This window comes from Mus pahari, chromosome 2 (genome assembly GCF_900095145.1).
Source record: "Mus pahari chromosome 2, PAHARI_EIJ_v1.1, whole genome shotgun sequence".
NCBI lineage: Eukaryota > Metazoa > Chordata > Mammalia > Rodentia > Muridae > Mus > Mus pahari.
Window position 1 is genome coordinate 17,137,529 of NC_034591.1, and position 21,211 is coordinate 17,158,739.

Below are 21,211 nucleotides of genomic sequence, written 5' to 3' on the forward strand. Positions count from 1 at the left end.
CATGCACCACCACTGCACGGCACATCATACTCTTCTTAAAAGAAAACAAAAGCATTTGAAAACATAACCACTGAAGAACCCGAGTTATTATAAAGTTGGATTTGATTTCATGAAAGATTCCATGTGCTAACAGTATGTCCAGCAATAGGAGCAGGGCCCTGTAACCGCTTCAGGGTTTCTTTGATACCTTTCAATTGTGCTGGGTCTGTGTCATCTTTCTGTAACTTTTCCCACTGGGAACTAAAATAAAACAGAAGAGCACAAACAGATTGAAAGACACAAGAAATCAATATACAGTAATAAAGAGCCCCACAGAGCCTACCACTTTCATTACAAAATAGAAAAGTAATACATGCACATGTATTTGTTTGTACATGTACAAAATCATTTGATATATAGTTAACAGTGTAACAAAATACTCAAATGTTAATGTTTTAATAATCCTTTTACTCTAATCATAGGTGTAAAACTATGAAAATTACAATAAATAAATATCAGCCACTCTGTAAGCTTCCAACAGCTCAAATCATCATACTGTACATTAATCTATGTAACAATAATGTACATCAATCTATGGAACAATCAACTGAAGTGTGTATAAGTCCTTCAAGAACACACAAAAGCAGAATTAATATATATGAATCTGCATTTTTTCAAAAGTTCTCCACTGAGTGCCGAGAGTCAAAGTGTGTGCCACTAGACCTGGCCCTCTTGCCATTTTTTAAAAAAGATGATATATCATATCATATCATATCATATGATTGCTTATCAAGTAATCTATATTCATATACTGTTCTATACTGTGTTTGCCTTTATTTTTATTTAGATAAAATTAAATTCGGTGTTTCCTATCAATCTTTTAGGTAAACTTTGCTGATGTCTCTGTTGTGTCCAGTCTGTCACCAGCAGATCTCTCAGAGGTGCTTTATGAGGTGTTCCCTGTTTAATTCTGTTTTCTATAGCTTTAATACTTGAGTGACAGGTTAAAAATACAAATATTTTGGTTTCACTTCTCTTTGAGTTTCTCAAAAATCCTGATCAATTTGCAAGTTTTATTAACTTTCTTTTGTAAGTGACTTTTTTCTTAGAACACTAAAGATGTTTTCCTTTTCTTTTCCTACAGTTTCCAAGTCTTAATAGTAGACTTAATGTTTCTTTCAAAGATGCTGAAAATAATTATGTTGCTTTATGTAAGGAAAAGTAGCAGATGTGACTGAGTCAGACACTGAGACTGGAACTTCTATGGCTTATTCAAGTAGTCCAGGAGGAAGAGCAGGTCCTAGAGAAGAGACTACGCTTGAGTGCTGACTTAGAGATGCAGTGAGAGACCACAATCTGATGACAACAGCTACTAGATGTGGCAAGAAGGTATGGTAACTTATTAGAATGCAGCAGACAAGTAGTCTCTGAATCGACCATTCTGGAGAATCTGGAATATCAACACTTATGGTGCTGAAATGCATCTTCTTTTATTTCCCAGATGTCTGCTTTACTCTGGTGTTAGAGTTTTATAACTACTCATTGTTTCCTATCTCCATGAGTACCTTATTATATATGCTCTTTCTATCATATGTGAAAAAGGAAAGGAAAACATGTATACATTGGTTTTATATGAAATTTAAGTAGTTTAGATATGACGTTTCAGTAGTTTAGAAATTTGAAGTATTCTGGAATTTAGATTTTGGATAAGGGAGCTTAATCAGTAAATTCTATACAAGTATTTAAAAACAAAACAAAACCCAAACACCTGCTGCATGTACCATTTCTAGTCCTAGCACTCTGGATGAACAATATTTAATAGGTAAACACAGTTACCTTGAGATCTCCCTGAGATACACAGTCTGCATTGCCTTCTTCAGGTGAGGTTCAATATTTCTCCACAGTTTGCGAGTATCACGTTCACCTGCTACTCCCAGGAGAGAAGTTCAATAATTTAAATCTTGTATATATGTTCTCACATGAAATATTAATAATTATAGTTAGTTACCTTCTCCTTTAACTACAGGTTCACAATATTTGGGGAAATTAAGTACTGCCTATGAATTTAAAGAGAGAGAGACAAAAAGCAGGAAACAATTATAATTAGAAACCTTTTCATAAAATTTATTACAAATTATACAATTTTACTTAAATTCAATTTTAAGTAGTGTCATTTTATAAAACAATAACAATATCAATAACGGTAGTACACCAGCAAACATGCTATTGACTAAATTCTACCTCATACACTAGGCATAGCAAGGCATAATTTGTAATCTTAGTCATAATGATATTTAATAAAAAGATCAGGGCCAGACAATTAACTGCTATCTTCTAGCATATGAACACAATCATAAGTTAAGCACCACCTAATTAAGGATGACTTAAAGTGTTCTCACTGGTCGCTGCACACATGAGGTCTTGGCACTATCCCAAGCATGCTAAGTCAATTGGAACATAATACCCAAGAATCTAGTACATGTTTTAACAATGTCTCTAGAAATTCTATGCATTAACAAGTATGAGAAGGATTAACTAACCATGACTACTTAGTAATTTTCCTTGGTACCATCCTACTGAAATGCAATTTTAGTAAATTGATAAAATGTGTGTTTATGTTTACACACAGAGATAGAATTTATTAACATTAATTTGATCTTAAGTATTTTATGATGAAATGATTTAGTAATAGAGCCTAGAGAAGAGACAGACATAATAATATTGCTGTGCAAATTCAAATTCAGGGGACAATATTAAGTACTAAAATTAACTTCAGAGAAAAAGAATAAAAGAGAGCTATTTGCCTCAGTCAACTTCTTGCCTTAATTTTAGATTTTCAGACCTAGGCAGAGAACATAATTACTAAAGCATCATGTCAACAGAGCCAAATAGCCCAGCCAAAATGTACTGCTCTCCAGCATCATGCCCATTTCTCCTACATTTCTTTCTCCAATATCAGCAAATTTCTCCTACTTTGTATTAGAATTTTTGTCTTAGTAAATTTTCTATTAATGGGACAAAGCACCATAATCAAAGCAACTTATAGAAGAAAGTATTTAACTTGGGGCTCATATCTGCAGTGGGTTAGTCCATGATCACCATGGTGGGGAGCATGGCAGCAGGCTTGGTGGGCATGGCACTGGAGCAGCGGCTGAGAGGAGACAGAGAGAGTGAGCTAACTCAAAATGACGTGGACTTTTTAGAACCTCAACGCTCACCCCTAGTGACACACCTCTTCCAGTAAGACCTAAGCCTCTCCCAGACAGTTCCACCAACTGAAGACTAAATATCCAAACATGCGAGCCTATGGAGGCCATTCTCATTCACACCACCACAGATTTACTACAGTGAAACAGGAACTCAAACTCACTAGGACCTCAAGCAGTGTTGCTAGTTTCAAAGAAAAACAAAGTAATAAGGCTGCACTTTTAGCGTACTTTGGTAGAAACATTAAGTGGTGGTTATGGCATAGTTGGCAAATCTCAACTAATTGGAAGCAAATTTCACCTTTTGTTAGGCGAAAAATTAGTTTTGTTTGTTTATTCCAAAAAGGTTTTCATCTACAGTCAGGATATTAGGCCTGAGACGGTTGGGGTGCGCATGGGGGTCAAGGAATGACCATTCAATGGGCTTTAGCCTAAGACAGGTTGTAATTAAGTTCTGGACTTGCAACATCACACAATCTCCATAGTTTCTGAAACTTCCGTCAGTCAATTAGTACCTACTGACACAGGTTCCTTCTAGGAATTTTCAACACAGAGATGAAGTATTAAATACTAATTGAAGTTTGTGTTGGTTGAGACAGGGTCTCTTGATGCTAGACTGCCAGCAGGCCTTGGGATCACCTGTCTCCATCCTCAGTGAGTCACTGAAGCTTTCTAAAAGGGAACCAGACGTCCTTGCCTCCTTCCTTTCACAACTCTAAGACACATTCATAATAACGGAAAGGTATAACTAACGATGAATATACAATTTTCTTATCAGATCTCAGCAGGTGCTAACTCACAGACAGCAATCCATTAGCCTCAAAGTGCCTTTCCAAATTTCTGACACATATTCTCAGCTAGAAGCTTGTCTCAAAATTTTCTAACAGATATGCACACACATATATTGTATGTGTATGTGATGTGTGCATACACACACAAAATGTTCACCCACCAGGTGTCTGAGTTCTTTCAGATCTCGACAGACAGTGTAGAAAACTCCAAGGAGAATGTTAATGTAGGCAGCGTAAAAATCAGCGGAATACTCTGGAGGGTGATCATGGGACAGGATCTTTTGAAGGTTTCCTGTTCACAGGACACAAAGCTAACTTAAATGATCAACACAGAATCAGAGTCATTATGCTCCAGAATTTTATAAATGTTTTTAAAAAACAAATATTTAGGTCCAACAATAATTAAGAAAAATAAAGTGGTTATTAGTTAGAAAAGAGTAATTACGTGATAGGATAATTTGTATTTCCTTCTCTTCCTAGCACAAAACTTCATAAATAATGGGTTAAGCACCTCCCACCAAGTCCCTCCTAAACATACTGGAGCTTACACTAATGAGGTGACCTGACTGGGCCTCTAATAGCTTACAAATGACAGCAGTTGCTAGGGCCCCTACTTCCTAGCCTTTAGGCTGAAGGCCAAGTTCATCCCCCCAGGCAAAGACTTAGTTATAACTGGACCTATTTAGATGGGGCTCCATGCACACACACCCCTAAGTGATGGAGTGCAAACAGTACAGACTGCCAGTGTACCCACGCGCTGGGTGATCACACACCACGGCCATGGAGTGCAGACAGGACAGACTGCCAGTGTATCCACAAGCTGGATGGAAACACACCCCACCATGGCCACAGGGTCAGCTTCTAGGCTCGGCACCTCTTTGAACCTCAATTTTGCATTTTTCATACAACTGTTCATGTCTTGTTTTTTTCTCAATCTTTCACAATCTGACAGTAGTCAGTAAGAAAGAAAATACTTTGAGTTCTGTGAGCCCTCCAGGCAAGCCAAGAAACCAGAGGGGAGGACCACAGGAACCCCAGTGTACAGTCAGCTTTTAGAAGACAGGTCTGTAATTGAGCTGGCATCTGCAGGAGAAGCAGCTCTGTGAGACAGAGCCTTTAACCTGTGAGTTCTACACCAAGTCCTGGAAGATGGTTCCAATGGAACTGACATATGATTGTCAAACTGGGCCAAACAACTGAAGAACAGATTGCTGGATGAATTAAAAACAAACCAAACCAAAACTAACCCAAACTTACAGTATTTGTTATCAGAAAGGCATGATCTATCACAGAAAAAGCCACTCTAATATAGACAGAACTTTTTTGTAATGAATAATTAACTGTGAATGAATATACTCAAACATTAAACAAAAAGCAATAAAAGGCTGTGGTACCAGAAGAAGCTAAAATTAGCCCTAGAAACAAACAATTATTGAGAACTAAAGGTTAGACAACACCCAGCTCACATGGGCTTATTAATTCTTCATGTTACTTTTAGTCATAATGCATAAACCATGATGAACATGAGGCACTCAGTGAGATTCCAAAGGTCCTAGGTCTTAGAAAATTAGCCCTGGAATAAAAACTATTCTAGATCCTTTCTCCCAAAACATAAAACATATAGCCTAAAAATGTTCAAATCACAATGTCTATAATTCAGTTTTTAAAAAAGGTAGATAGACGGAGCTTAATACCCGGGGAGGGGGAGGGGGAGTTAGCAGAAAGAAAACCAAAATGGAAATGTAACAGGTTAGATTATTATTATAAATATGTTTACATGGTCAACGGTATAGAGAAAAGGGCTCTATGATGAAAAATTCCAAAGGAGGGCAAGATTAACTTCAGGGAAAAACAAAACCAAACCAAACCAAACCAAAAGATGAATTTAAAGACAGGGAAAAAAAAAAAAAAAAAAAAACTACGCCAAAAAAAGTAAAGTGAAGAGGACTTTTAGTTTAAATAAACTGCAGCGGGACAGGATCACATGACCTACAACAACTAATACAGCCCTGGGGAAAATGAAAGCTGTGAATGAGGACAAGCGTACAGAGCAATAATGACCAAGTCTGCTTAGATCAGTGGTTCTCAACCTGTGGGTTGTGACCCCTTTGCAAGTTGAACAGTCCTTTCACAGGGGCAGCCTAAGCCCGTCAGAAAACACAGAACACCTTACAATTCAAAGCAGCGACAAGAGTACAGTTCTGAAGTAGCAGTGACATAACTTTATGGTGGGGGCGCCACAGCATGAGGTGCATGAAAAGCTTATAGCATTAGGAAGCCTAAGAACCTCTGGTTTAGATGAAACTACATTTATGTATCTAGACTAACAAAAACACGCCAGACAGGATATATGATGAAAGTTATTTTCTTTCTCATATTTATATTTCATTAAAACCAAAAGAATATTACAGGTTCCTAGTAAGCAGAACCAAGGGGCATATAATAAGGAAGAAAAACAGAGAATATGGGTGGGACACTTAACGAGTGAGGTAGGAAATTATGTCACTGAAAATTTCAAATTGTTACAAGAGCAGGTCTTACCTTATGCTGATAGTAACTAAACCAAATCTAATCGTATTTCAACACTGCAACACTACAAAGATTGCTAGATTTAATTTTGTCCTGAAATTTCAACCATGTTTTACATCTTTAAAAAAACAAAAACAAAAGCAAAAAAACCCCAGACTCTACAATATTGTATCCTTTGATTTAAACTAAACATCTTTCCTATTCTTCCCCCATTTTTCTTTTTATGTGTGTGTGTGTGTGATTTATACGGATGAGAAGCTATTAAAAATAAGGTTTTTATCTATTTTGAGTTCCTCTAAATAAAAAACAGTTAATTAGCTAAAGCAGGAGGTGTTACTTGGCTTCTGTTCTTGTGAAAACAGGCGAAAATGTGTTGCTCTCAGCAATGAATGCTTACAGCTCATCAGACGAGAGGGACAGTGTTAACAAGGCCGAGGTCATGGAAGCTAGTTCCTCGCAGCCTGCTACATCACCTTATGCTTCAGTTATAGTCTTTAAATTAGAGGTATCTTCTCTGTATAGTGATGGCTCAAAATTCAATAATCTACAAGGCTATTAAACAATATAGAAGTATGGTGAAGTACCATGTTCTTCCAAAGAGAGAAATTATTAAACCATAAAATTTAAGATTAAATATACCCCCCCAATAGACAAGAGAACTAGTATTTGTTAGAGTAATAGTTATAGCAATGACAAATAAGATGTATAGAATCAAGATACAGTCACCATGGGACTTAATCCAAGTATATGATAAAGATTTCTCCCCAATTCTCCTCAATGTATGTTAGTATGTGTATGTATGTATGCATGCATGTATGTATGTATGTATGTATATATATATATATATATGCGCTGTTAAAGGTATATATATATATATATATGATATCCTGTTAAAGGTATACTATTAATAAACACATGAGACCTGCTCATTTAGTAATTATGAGAATAGTTCCCTTCACAGTTTTAAAATGTAGAAATAGAAGCATTTTATTCAAGACTGGCAACAACAATTGAGGATATTTCAATCTAAACATTCTATAGCTTAACATTTTGAACAACAGTCTTAACAAGAATTATTTGCTCAAACAATTGAAACTTACCTATGCTATAGTCAGGGAAATATAACACAAATGGCTCAAAGCATCCAGTATTTGGACGAAATTTTTCCCAAATAATCTCACTGAGAAAGATAACAGTCACATTTCTGTCAGTCTATAAATAAACAGGAAGAAAAGTAACTTAGTATTTAACAATCCCAGGGCAGTAATTCCCTTTGGATTTATCTTCAACTAAATTCAGCAAAGCTTAATGTATGTAACAAATTATTTGCATATTAATAAACCATATTTAGAAAACCTAATCAGAGAGCTCAACCATTTGTAAATTTTCATACATAATTGCTTGGAATTTCCATTAAACTGTAGGTTAATCAACATTCAGTTATTCATGAACACTAGAGCAGTCATACAGAACTTATTTTGTAGATATTAAGAAACACAACTGTTGGAAAAATTAAGACAAAATCTATGAGAATTTTTAAAAATCATAGGCTTTTAATCAATTGACAACAGAAAAAGAAAATTTTGCATTTTCCATTATTAAAATAGCTACAGCAAATCAGAGAAAAGGAAACATGGAGTTGGATCAAAGTAGATCTGCCATATTGTATAACTTCATATTTTTTTTTATTAGTTTCTTTATTTACATTTCAAGTACTATCCCCTTTCCTGGTTTCCCCTCCGAAAACCCCCATCCCTTCCCCTCTCCCCCTGCTCACCAACTCACCCACTCCCGCTTCCTGGCCCCGACAGTACCCTACACCGGGGCATAGAGCCTTCACAGGACCAGGGGCCTCTCCTCCCAGTGATGTCTGACTAGGCCATCCTCTGCTGCATATGCAGCTAGAGTCATGAGTCCCACCATGTGTACTCTTTAGTTGGTGGTTTAGTCCCTGGGAGCTCTGGCGGTACTGGTTAGTTCATATTGTTGTTCCTCCTAAACCCCTTCAATTCCTTGGGTCCTTTCTCTAGCTCCTTCATTGGGGACCTTGTGGATGGCTGTGAAAAAATATGCAACGCTTCATGAATTTGCGTGTCATCCTTGCGCAGGGGCCATGCTAATCTTCTCTGTGTTGTTCCAACTTTAGTATATGTGCTGCCGAAGCGAGCACATAAATTATTATTAAGAAATATTAAAGTTTTCTGTTTGTTTTGTTATAGAGGCAGATCTCACCCTATTTCCTCAGAATATTTATCCCAGATTCTTCCCTCCCTAGACCATTACCCATCCTTAGGGGAGATGTCATGTGTACTTGATGGCCTCCTGACTCTATGCTATCGGTCAGAGACCAATACTATATTCTAGGCCTTTTAGCTATAGAACCCACCTCATGGTCACGTGTACTTTGTAAAAGAGTTTCTATGTAGTCACACCTTAAGCTTTATTTTGCACATGGAACTAGACTGACTGGACTTACTGTTTCCTGAAAACTTTTCCCCAAACTGTACTGTGTGTTAAACATTCTAAGAATGAGCTGCCTGGCTTTCGACTTCATTAGAGTCTGACCTAGTTGGTGAAGGCACTTGGGTTCATTCTCATGTCTTCACAGGATTAGCTTTCCTGCCTGAATACCAGCAGAGAACCCTCTGAGGAAAGACTATGTGTCACAAATACAATGCCAAGGTTCTACTACTGAGCTATACACCAGCCCCCAAAGAAAGGACTTTTCAAACACTTTCATTTTAGAAATTCACTGATTTTTTAAAAAATAATTCTGAATTTATTTAGACTTAAAAAGTATGCTCTATCCACATTCTTGATGATAAAGCTCATGGAAAATCATCAGATTTATTTGTATTTATTTAGTGTGTTCACGTATATAGCACCACTTGAATATCACACATGGCTGTGGAGATCAGAGGGCAACCTGCTGGAGTTGGGTCTCCACGAGCACATTGGTTTCAGGTAAAGAACTTGGGTCACCAGGCTTGGGGGCAAGTACTCCTAACACTGAGCCTTCTTGCTAGGTAAAAGGCATTTTATAAAATTAGTTAAATACCTATGGAGAAGTTGACAAGAACAAAGATCAATGATTTTTAAACTGGTAATATTTCCAACTGTTCATCTTAAAAATCTTCCAGTATACAATGGGTTTTATTACAATTTAAATTTCCTTTGACTTAGATACTTACTGTAAAAAACAGGAAGTGTTTACTAAGTTAACCTTAGATTTTTTTCCAAATAGTTTCTATAGTAAAAACTAAGACACAAGTAAAAGGCCTAACACTGCCAAGATCACCTGAGCACCAATACCAGGTGTAAGAAGAAAACAACGGGTGAGACTATGACAAGAATGAGAGACAATGAGTGCAGCCACTTAAAACCCCACATGGCCACAAAAACAAACTTAACAAAATGAAAGGAGGACCAAGCACAGGCAGGTGCCTCATTACAGTACTGACCTCACACCTACCTCCTAGAGTGCTCCCCACCCTACCCTCCTCCCCAACTCTTTACAATATAGGTGAACCTCCCTCCTCCCCAATTCTTTACTATAGGTGAACTTTGAGAGACCCCAACCTTGAACCATGAGAAAACCACTGTCTCTTGGGAGTCAATGATTTCAGTGGCACTTCGGAGTCCCTTAAACTTTCAGCATTGCAATCATTTGAATCAGAATTATCTCTAATAGGCTCATGTATGTGAACAACTGGCCTTCAGTTGTGAAGGTGTGGAGACTTTAGAGGCAGTAAGGAAAGACGCCACTGGGTAAGCCTTAAGGCCCCACTTCCAATTTTTCTTTCTCTTTCCCCGTCCTTCCTGTATAGGGATGGAACAACGTGGCTTCCCAACTGCCAGGTTGGCCTCACGCTCCTGCTGCCGTGCCCTCCCTCCCCATGAGGGACAGGATGTCTTGTGGAACTGTAAGGCTTATAAACGCCCCCCCCCCCAAGGTTACTGTTCTAGCACAGCAACAGAACAGTAACTAGAACAAGCAGTTTCTCATGTTTTGATACCGTATGCAACTTTCAAAGGGGAAGACTGCCCTGGTTCTTAGTACAATGTTATACTTAACACTTTAATACAAAAAGCATACAGCTAGGAAGTATGTTCAAGATAAGATAATAAAGCCAAACTAAACATATAAAGCAGCCACAAATTTTAAATTACTCTTAAGTAAAAAGAACAGTACTTGTTTGCTTGGCTCCCTGTTGTTGGTGAATTAAATCTCAACAGGAAATAAGCATAACTATTATGAATCTAACATTCCTACATGAACACTGGTAAAGACTGACTTCTTTCATCAATTTTGTTCAAATTATTCAAATGTTTGTGCTTTTCCCCTATGATAACTACTCTCCAATCTGATGCACATGCTTATTAAATCTTCCTGCTCTTTCTGCATTAGGTCATGGCAATTACGGCCGCTTTACAACTATTCCATGATAACACACAGTAAAGTGGAGAGCTGCGTGGTGATGGTGACACTGTATGGCTAGTGGACAGACACCCAGATGATCAGAAGAAGCCCAGCATGACGTGGTAGATGTAAATGAAAGGGTACTTAAGAATTATTGTAGAATCCAATGTCTAGCCCTCTCTCACTAACGAGTGAACACTTAAAATTCTTTAACAGATAAGAAAGAATTACTTTATAATTGAAAATGAAAAGCTAAAATAATTTAATAAGTCTATCAAGTCATAAATTAATATTACTATGGATAACTGAACTGTGATCGTGATAGAGAAACACGAGAATATAACACACTGGACAGGGATAGATCTGATCGATGCCAAGGGAAAGTCACTCTCACTTACTACTTACCAATTCTTGCAGCCTAAGGAATCCAGGCAAAAGATTTGCTTCCATGTCTCTTAGATACTCAGCTTTATCCAGAACCTTTAAAGAGAAATGGCTATATGAAAATCAGTTCATAATCTATTTTATAAAGTACAACACATTGTAAGACTTTTTAAAATTTTCCATGTTACAAAGAAAAGTTGTAACTTTTTAAAAGTAAATTTAAATTTACTTCCAAAGGGCTATTGTTTGTAAAGATATTTTAAACAGATTAAGCTAAAAACCTAGATTATTAATAGCATATTTTAATCTAAATATTCAAAGAGAAAACATGTCACTGCTGTGTTTAAAAGGCTGTTCTCTAATTGTTCTACCCAACACACAGTATAAAGTTCTGACTTCATTTTCCAAAAACCCTGCAAGTCTTTATTACCCAAGAAAGACAGAAACATATTCTAAAATTCATCGCAGAAGTTTTCCTGATAAAACTTTACAGCTACACATACAATGTAATGTTTAAACTGCTGGATAACTCAAAGATCGAGTTTTGTTCAGTGTTATAATGCTTGTGTTGTAATGTTTTTCTAAAACATAGACATACATGGTAAACACTTATGGATAACATCACAATATATAAGAGCAAAATGGTGATGAGTTTGGTCACATTAACGACTATTAAGACTGACTAATGAGGCCATGGGTCTTTTAAAAAACACAACCAGCCACGGTATCATACATTTAAAAATTTAATGATAATACTCAAATTTCTCCAAACTTGTCCCAAAATGTCACATTAGTACCATGGGTGATTAAAGATTCAAGATTGTATGAGTTAATATAGGACAAAAGGAAAAATACTTGATTTCCCCAATTACCAATTTTTCTGAGTTTGTGCTAGGTTTTTTTTTCTTGATTATTATTATAGATCTAAAGGCTTAAAATTTATTTTGTCACAGTTCTTGAAGGGCAAAATCTTAAAGACCCTCTCACTGAGCATCACAATGATAACTCCAATGGCTCCTAGAGAAAATTCATTTCCTGCCCCTCTCAGCTTCTGGTACCCTGGTCCAGATGGCTGTAGTTCTGGAATGCTGTGGCATGCCACCTGCAACATTCCAATCTTAAAGGCAAATAACTATCCTCCAACTTCTGACTGATGTGCTACAGTGTTCACAGGCTGGTCTTGCCCACCTATATAGTCCTTCTGACCCTTTTATGTACTGACACTTAGGATTAGAGCCGGTTTTCCTCCCAGATAATCTGGGTAAATCTCCTTACCTTAAGATCCTTCACTTAATTGTATGTGTGAAGATCCTTTCTCCAAGTAAAGTAGTATTACAGGGTTCAGGAAGTAGAACCTGATATCTTCTTGGGGCTATTACTTGCCTACCTCGTAGTGCGGTAAATGACATTCTCAAGGGAACAAATAAATTGGAGTTCCATGATTTTTTTTAAACTATTTATCTAATGTTTCTATTCATTAACTCACTGAAAGTTTCCAAGGTAATTCTTTGAGATCTTGGTACACGTATACAATGTATTTCGCCATAGGCCTCCCTCACTTCTCAAACTCCTGGGCTGCTAGCTACCCACATCCTGCAAAACTTCATGTTTGGTTTTCCCTTGTTCCTTTTAAATACCTGAGTCCAGTTAGTGCTGCCTATGCTCATGACTGTGAGGTCACTCACTGGAACAGGCAACTGACCTTCAGGGTCACAGCCCTGAAGAAAACTAGTCATCAATTGCCATTACCTCCTCAATTAGGGACGGGGACCTCGTGAGCTCCTCCCTCATCCACGGTGGAATACTGACTGGGCCTAACCCTGTGTAGATGAGTAGAGCTGCGGTCAGTTCATGACTTCAGCGGTTGCTATATTCAGAAGACACAGCTTTATCCCTGGCTTTCCCAACCTGTGGCTCTTACAGTATCTCCACCCTCAATTCCACTGTTCTCTGAGCCTTGTATGGAGGCATTATGATACAGATGTCCTTCTTAGGGACCCCTTCTCTCATGAGATTAGCTGTGCTAATCTATTGGTATAAAAGTAAGTACTTAGAAGGCAGTTTGATATTATATCCATTTAAAAAAGAAACAATAATAGGTTCTTCCTTTGGGTCTACTATTATTATCTTCAGCCACGGATTCTGACCAAGCTTAGAGTAGTTTCCTCCTCAAAAATAGGCCTTAAATCTAGTTGAGAAGGCGAGGCTGACTCCATGGCAGGCTTCAAATTGGCAGTTTAAGAGACTAGGCCTAAGAACTAGGCAAGTCTAGGCAAGCACATACAACCCAGTTTCTAGCCCCACACCCTGATAATGGTTCTAAAATCCTAAAGATAAAGCTCGCCCATGGGAGATCCCAACATGCTGGACTTCTACAGAATAAAATACTCTTTATATACTATTTAAGTCCAGGGTATCATTCTTCAGTGAACCATAGACTCTTATATTTGGGGGCTCATCTGGGATTCCCTAGAGACCCCCCCGCCCCAACCCAAACAGTAAAGTGTTTTGCCAATTGGTAAGTTAGGGCTCCCAGCTGTTTTTTGTCTTGTACATCTCTGTGTTTCTGTTTTGGATTTAATCTGTGTTTCTGTTTTGGGTTTAACCTAGAGACTGAGAGGGACAAAGCTGACACATATTTTGTCACCTGGCCAGGGGCAATGGAGGACGCTCCTGACCCCCTACCACAGGCAGGCAATCTCATCTAGATTCTGCACTGACTGTGGCCTCACATACACAGTAGGAAGACTGTCTGAGACAGCCTTTGGTTTGTTTTTGTTTTCCTGGGCCTTCTGTGTTTGTCTGTGTGTATTCTGTTTGTGATTGTGTCCTCTTGTACAAATTTTCCTTAGATTCCTAAGATGGGATAAGCACAAAGCACCCCACTGGGTCTGGGCCTGACCATTTTAAGGACTTTCCCTGAGTCACAGAAGATTTGGGTCTGGTTGTTCATCCCACACACATTAACCATCTTTTGCATGAATAAATGGCCCACCTATGGCCTGAGGAGGGGACTTTCCATCTCCCCATCATTTACAGGGTAAATATTTAGTTTATTGCCACATATCACCATGTGACAATACCTGGTTAAGAAGCCCCGTTTGAATGAGACCTTTTTGTTGCAGGCCTCGCCACTCCCCACCCTTCTTCCTCTAAAAGAGGGTCAGCCTCGGGCCCTTGCCTTGCTCCCCCTTTCTGCTCCTGAGGAGGTTCTCTGTCCCCCTCCTTATGATCCTGCTGCCCCTGCCCAGCCAGCACAGGCAGAGGGAGGAGCAGCCCCCAACCCCACGACACTCCTGATTCCACTTGGAGTCCACCTCACTGAAGGCCTGCACTGCCAAGAGGGCCAACTCTACTACAGACTTACCCCTCTGGACTACAGGATCACCAGATGCTCAGGGGAGACAGTTTATGACATATGTGCCATTTGTGAGTAATGATCTTTACAACTAGAAGTTGCAAAACTCTCCATTTTTAGAAAGACCGTCAGCTCTCACAGGTCTTCTAGATTCACTCGTGCTGACTCATCTGCCCATCTGAGATGATTATCAGCAATTGTTCCAGGTCCTCTTCACGACAGAAGAGAGAAAAAAGACCGTGAGAGCCGCTGGGAAATTGATTCCAGGAACAAATGGGCTGCCCACTCAGGTCCGGGCTGATACTGATGCAGCCTTTCCTTTGACTCGACCCGATTGGGATTTTAACACTACTAAATGTAAAGAGAGGCCCTGGATCAGATTCTGATAAGGGGCCTCTGAGAGGCCGTCAGACAGCCCACAAATTTATCTAAGGTGAGCCAAGTGATACAGAGAAAAAAATAAAAACCCCAAGAAACATCTAAAAAGACTTTTTAAAGCCTATAAGACCTATACTCCTTTTGACCCAAAAGCCAGAGAACACTAGTCAGCTGTAAACATGACTTTTGTTAACCAATCTGCCCCTGACATCCCTTAGAAGCTTCAGCCAAACTCAATAACTTTGCGGCCTCTGGCACCCAAAAGCCAGCTGCTATTTGCTTTTAAATAGTCAAGATTTAGAGAGAGGCTTCAAAGACAATTGACTTTGACACATATACCTGCCTCAAAGATTCAAGAACTCACCCACCAACTTTAAGGAGACACTTCATAAGACTCTAGAATGTTCCTGGAAAGGACCTCACACCCTGATCTGACCATACCTATGGCTGTTAAGGTGGACAAGATCAAGACGTGGATACACACACCACTTCCACATTAAGCCTGCCAGGAGAGGATCTAGCAGTTGAGGTCCCAGCAGAAGAGAATTCCAGGTGAACCGACACAAGAATGATGAAAGGTCACTCCACACCCCATCACTCTGCTGAAACTGCGACTCCAGTGCTCCTGATCCTGCTTGCTTGCTCGCTCCTTATGCTTAGCAACACCAACCACTCGCCTCCCTTGCTCTCTGGGTACCCCAGGCAGTAATGCAACAAACCTGCCATCAAGCTCACAGTGGCTGGCAAGGAGGCTGATTAGACTGCTGGTCCTTAACTCCTCTCGCCCTGGACTTAACACAGAACTCTTGGTACCGGACAGGGGCTCTGCCTATTCTCACCTCTACAACCACACTGCAATCCCTACTGTTACAGGATACATGTTACCCTCCAGAGAAGGCTCGGTGGGCTTGTACCTTGGGACTTACTCCATTCATTTATGGAAATACAACTAAAGATTCTTATGTTCTAGTTCAGCTGGTACCCAGAGTGACTTATTACCCTAGAGAGGATGTCTTCAACTAGCTAACACCTCCAAACAATCGAGTTAAAAAGGGGGGGCCATTTCCACTGTGCTATTAGATTCTCTCCTTGACACAGGACTGGTCAGAGCTGCTAGAGTAGGGGCCTCAACCCTACAAGGCACTACAGATGATGATAGATATAAATATGTAAGAGATTTTTTTAAGAAGTCCATCACGGCCCTATAGGATTCCCTTTCCTCCCTGACAAAAACAGTCTTATAAAACAAGAGGTCTACACTTGCTGTTCCTCCAACACAGAGACCTCTGTACAGTCTTAAATAAAAAATGTTATTTCTATGTGGACCACTCAGGGGTGGTCAGAAAAAAAAAAAAAAAAATCAATGGCCTTAGTCAAAAGTAACAAGACAGATCCTACTGATGCTAACTTTGACTTATGGTCCCTACATAATTAATACTTTAATTAGGTTTGTTAAAGAACAGATTTATTAAATGTCTCAAAGATTCAAGATGGCCCAAAACTAAAAGAAAAAAGGCTACACTGACTCCATAACAGGCTCAATTTGACAGTTTAAGAGAACTGGGCAAGTCCAGACAAGCCCAGGCAAGTCAGTTATTAGTAAAACCCCAGTTTCTAGGCCCCACACCCCAGTAATGGTTCAAAAATGCCTAGAGATAAAAATAAGATAAAGCTCACCCATCCCAAAATTCCCCTAATGTACTTTAAATTCAGCCTACAAACTCACTTGATTTATCTTGGTAATGGGAGACCGCAACATGAGACTTCTACAGAACAAAACACTCCTTACATTTACATACTATTTAAGTCCAGGATATCATTCTTTGGTGAATCATAGACCTTTACGTAATCAGATCGTGAAGGGACATTCCCAAAGTCTGCAACAGTGGGCATGTCTTGCCAGGCTCTGTGTTCTGTAGCTCACTGGGCTTATAGGTGGGGAAGACTGTTGGTGATTTCCCCCAACCCCACAACCTGCAGAGCACCTGATCTGACACTGCTAGGCAGCAGGGAAGCTTCCAGTCAGTACCTGTTTGCTCAACTCAGTTTTTTAATCGTCAAACTGTTGATACTCCTCAAATTGGCTCCCACGTTTTCCAGTCATTGATAGTTTCCTAGCTTTAAAACCTGACAAGATGGTCTATGTTATCTGATGCATTTTCTGCAGAGAACTAAAGTCCCCTTTTCTACAAAGGAGTCTGCCTATCTTATATCATAAACATTTACCTCTACTAAAAGATCTTATTGTAAATTACATAATCATTTAAATTAGGAATAAAATTAAGATTCAGGATATATAGTTTTCCTGAATAATTCAGATATTTTATATGCATTTTACAGAGGGCTTGTAACAATGTATGAGAATAATATTTAAAATTTGTAATTCCTAGTTAACTTAGACAAACTAAAACTACAATTTACTGCAATAAATATATAAATTAGTGTTCCTACTATACATTCTCATTAGTAAATTTCCCATCAATCGCCATATAAATAATTCTAATCTACAATACAGACTAACTTAAAAAAAATCGATCACTTTTATGAAAAAAATGTTCTACCCCAAATGCCCGTACACTTTTGTACCATGATGTTCAGCTAAGTAATAAATGCTTGTTGGGTCCATTCTCTGGTCTACGGGATCTGAAACATAAATACTCCCATCCTCACCCTGGCTCTTCCTTCTCATCTCAGCAGCTCTGCAAATTCTATTTGCTAAAGTTAGTCATACAGTCTGGGGCCAATCCTCCTTATTGTCTATCAGTTACATCTTTTAATCATCCTTCTCTAAGACAACTTCTGTATATTTAGATATTTCAACGTCTAAAGAGATGGTCCTCCTTTGGTTGTTACATTATGAAACTATTTTTACAGTACTAAAATGCTATTTGTCTTTTCCCACCATTTTTAACGTTTTCACTGTTGGTATAAAAGCAACAGTGAGTTAAACAAGAGTCACCTTAGAATATATCAAAGAAATGATAGTGATTATTAGCAGTCACTGCATTCTTTGCTAGCATTTTTGCTAAACATTTACAAACTGACTTGGGGCTAGAAAGATGGCTCAGAGGCTAAGAGCACTTGGTGCTCTTCCAGAGGACCTGAATTGAATTCCCAGCACCCATATGAAAGCTTGCAACCATCTATAACTTTAGTTCCAGGGGATATAATGTTCTCTTCTGACCAATGCAGGTTCAGGGCATGTATGTGGTACATAGACTTACATGCTGGCAAAATGAAAAAAAAAAACATAGTCTTTCTCTTCTTACAAAACAAAAAATATGTGTTTTGTCCTTGTCTTAGTCAGGGTTTGTATTCTTGCACAAAACATCATGATCAAGAAACAAGTTGGAGCCCTTCAAGCCCTCACCTTTCTTACTCTCCTCTCTAACCCTCCTTCTCTCTCTCCTTTCCACCATCTCTCCATGTGGCCATGGCCAGCCTCTCTTTCTACCTTCTCTCCTTCTCCCTGCCTTTCTACAATAAAGCTCTAAAACCATGAATGAATGAATGAATGAATGAATGAATGAAAGAAAGAAAGAAAGAAAGGAAGGAAGGAAGGAAGGAAGAAAGAAAGAAAGAAAGAAAGAAAGAAAGAAAGAAAGAAAGAGAAAGAAAAGAAGAAAGAAAGAAAGAAAGAAAGAAAGAAAGAAAGAAAGAAAGAAACAAACAAACAAACAAACAAACTAATTGGGGAGGAAAGGGTTTATTCAGCTTACATTTCCACACTGCTGTTCATCACCAAAAGAAGTCAAGGGCTGGAACTCAAGCAGGTCAGGAAGCAGGAGCTCACGAAGAGGCCATAGAGGAATGTTACTTACTGGCTTGCTTCCTCTGGGTTGCTCAGCTTGCTTTCTTATAGAACCCAAGACTATCAGGCCCAGGGATGGCACCACCCCTAATGGGCCCTCCCTGCTTGATCACTAATTGAGAAAAGGCTTTACAGCTGGATCTCATGGAGGCATTTCCTCAATGGAGGTTCCTTTCTCTGTGATAACCTCAGCTTGTGTCACACAAAACCAGCCAGTACAGTCCTGATTGCTAAGTCAAACTAAGAACACTGAATATTCTATAATACAAAGAAACCTCTGAAACATGGAGAAAAAGCAGAGCTCACGTTAGAGTATTTTCTTATCACCTGGCTTGTAGCTTTGCCTCACATATTTCAGACAATTTCTGAAGATGCCAGCAATGAATAAAAACTAGTGGGTGCACACCAAAAGAACCCCAACAAGAAAGTGCTCTCTTGGGCTAAAAGAGCAGGAAAGAGAAGGCCTGGCAAAGTTTCTAAGACACTGCACACTCTTTTTGGCCTTGAGAGTTGTGGGGAATCCCTGTACAGTGAGCAATTTTTTTTGAGTGCAGAAGGTTTTGGAATTGAGAGCTAGTAAAGGTAGGGCCATTGTCAGTTTTATCTGTTGAGGAATGTTGAGAGGGCTTGTTATCTGTTTTGATGGTTATTTCTGGGTGGGAGGCTTTTGAGATCTTACACACCCATCAGGCTTCTATGGGAGCAGTTATCTCTTACTGTTGGAGGACTGCACCCTCTTAAGTTTAAGGCTTGAGTGGTTTACCATTTTTATCATGTAGGGAGGTACAATGTTTTCTCCAGTGGAAACCTTTGTGACACTGGGGACAGACTATCTTAGGGGCATTAGGATCTTTTATAGGAAGGGAGTTTTGTGGGCATTCATTCCTTCAGTCTCTCCACATTTAAAGGAGACTCCTTCTGTTTTTATTGCTGTACTAAAGCCTGAGCCACAGACGTAATCTGGTGTGTAGACTCACCATATCACTAACTTCTCAGTCTTCATGTGTGTTTCCTCTTATCTCTCATTCTCTGAATACTGGACCGTTCACATAAACCCATGCAATCCCAGGGGACTCAGGTCCAAGACTCATCTGTATCATAGCTACCTGTACTGGTAACTTAATCCAGTCCCAGTTTTACATAGTGCTTATACATATGCTTACCACTCCAAAATAAAAATCATGCTGGATCATTAAACCAAAACCAACCTGTCATTCCCATTATTTGGTACTTGGAGCCAATGATGAGAAAACTAACTGATAATCCGATTCATTTTCTTCAGTCTGTCTCAAATCTTACCACTCATGAAGGTATACATGGTCATGAACATCAGTACTTGGCATGTCATGGCTACCACTTATTATAGTCTGCATGTTGTCTTATGTGAATATGTTATATATAACTCTTCTGTTAGGCAAAGCTCCTTTTTAACAGGAGCTCCAACAAATTTTTATATCACAAAAGTAACTTACACAGAGCACTATACAAAATAAGACTCAAAATAAAATATATGGAAATGTATCTATTACAGTTTTCAAATTAAAGATGATATGATCTTATTAAATTACTTACAATATATACAGTCTGGTCCTTGAGATGTTCAGCACTGGTCACTTGCTTAAACAACCGAACAAAGTCATTAAATGTTTCACAGGTCATTTCTGTAGAACACCCTGCATCTGAAGAATTAAGATGACTCAGCTTGTTTAAAATTTGTTCCAAAAGTAGCCTCGAAGTAAAACATTCAACACAATTCACAAAGGCATGCGGCAGCTGAAAACAAAAAGCAAAACAGTGTAAACAAAACATATACAATGAAGTTTCTGTTTGGTAGCTCCTAATGTCCTCTGTGAATCTACACCCACTGTTCTCTATGTACCCTGTGCCCCAGGAGCCTGGCCATGGAAAGTACATCATCAGGTCCTGGTTGGAGAGGTCACAGGAAGCAGGCGGTTAGGGAAGCAGCTCATTATTTCAGTGTCTACACTGTGCTGTAAAGGCCAGCACTCCAGCTGGGCACACCTTCTGTAAGGCAGCTAGTCTTGCCAGTTTTGGCAACAGTGTCTCTAAGATTCCTTGAGGTCTGGGGGTGATAAATGCCATGATGAATTACTGTCACTTCTGAGCCCCTTGAAACTTCCTCAGTCTTTGTAGATAGTCCCTTCCTTAAACTCAATTCAGTGATTTGAGTTTTTCATTTGTTTTCCTCTAACACCCAAAGTAAACTTGTATTTTTCTCTCAAAATATTATTATAAAGAAACCAAACAGCCGGGCATGGTGGCGCAGGCCTTTAATCCCAGCACTCAGGAGGCAGAGGCAGGCGGATTTCTGAGTTCGAGGCTGGCCTGGTCTAC

General features: G+C 39.0%; 1 protein-coding gene and 1 non-coding gene across 3 annotated transcripts in view; both read right to left on the reverse strand.

Moving 5' to 3' along the window:
- Orc5 (origin recognition complex subunit 5) overlaps positions 1-21,211 on the reverse strand; it is a 57,288-nt gene that overhangs the window by 32,160 nt on the left and 3,917 nt on the right. The window contains exons 3-9 of one of the 2 annotated variants that reach the window (XM_021190083.2): positions 20,429-20,629; positions 11,331-11,405; positions 7,606-7,717; positions 4,138-4,268; positions 1,988-2,036; positions 1,816-1,906; positions 188-240 (exon numbers count right to left, since the gene is read on the reverse strand). In XM_021190083.2, coding sequence (XP_021045742.1) covers positions 188-240; positions 1,816-1,906; positions 1,988-2,036; positions 4,138-4,268; positions 7,606-7,717; positions 11,331-11,405; positions 20,429-20,629 — 712 coding nt within the window. The remainder of the gene's footprint in view (positions 1-187; positions 241-1,815; positions 1,907-1,987; positions 2,037-4,137; positions 4,269-7,605; positions 7,718-11,330; positions 11,406-20,428; positions 20,630-21,211) is intronic. The other variant, XM_029535431.1, reaches the window with a different exon arrangement.
- On the reverse strand, positions 8,569-8,675 carry LOC115063584. The gene has a single exon (XR_003843417.1). It is a non-coding gene; the product is annotated as a U6 spliceosomal RNA (small nuclear RNA).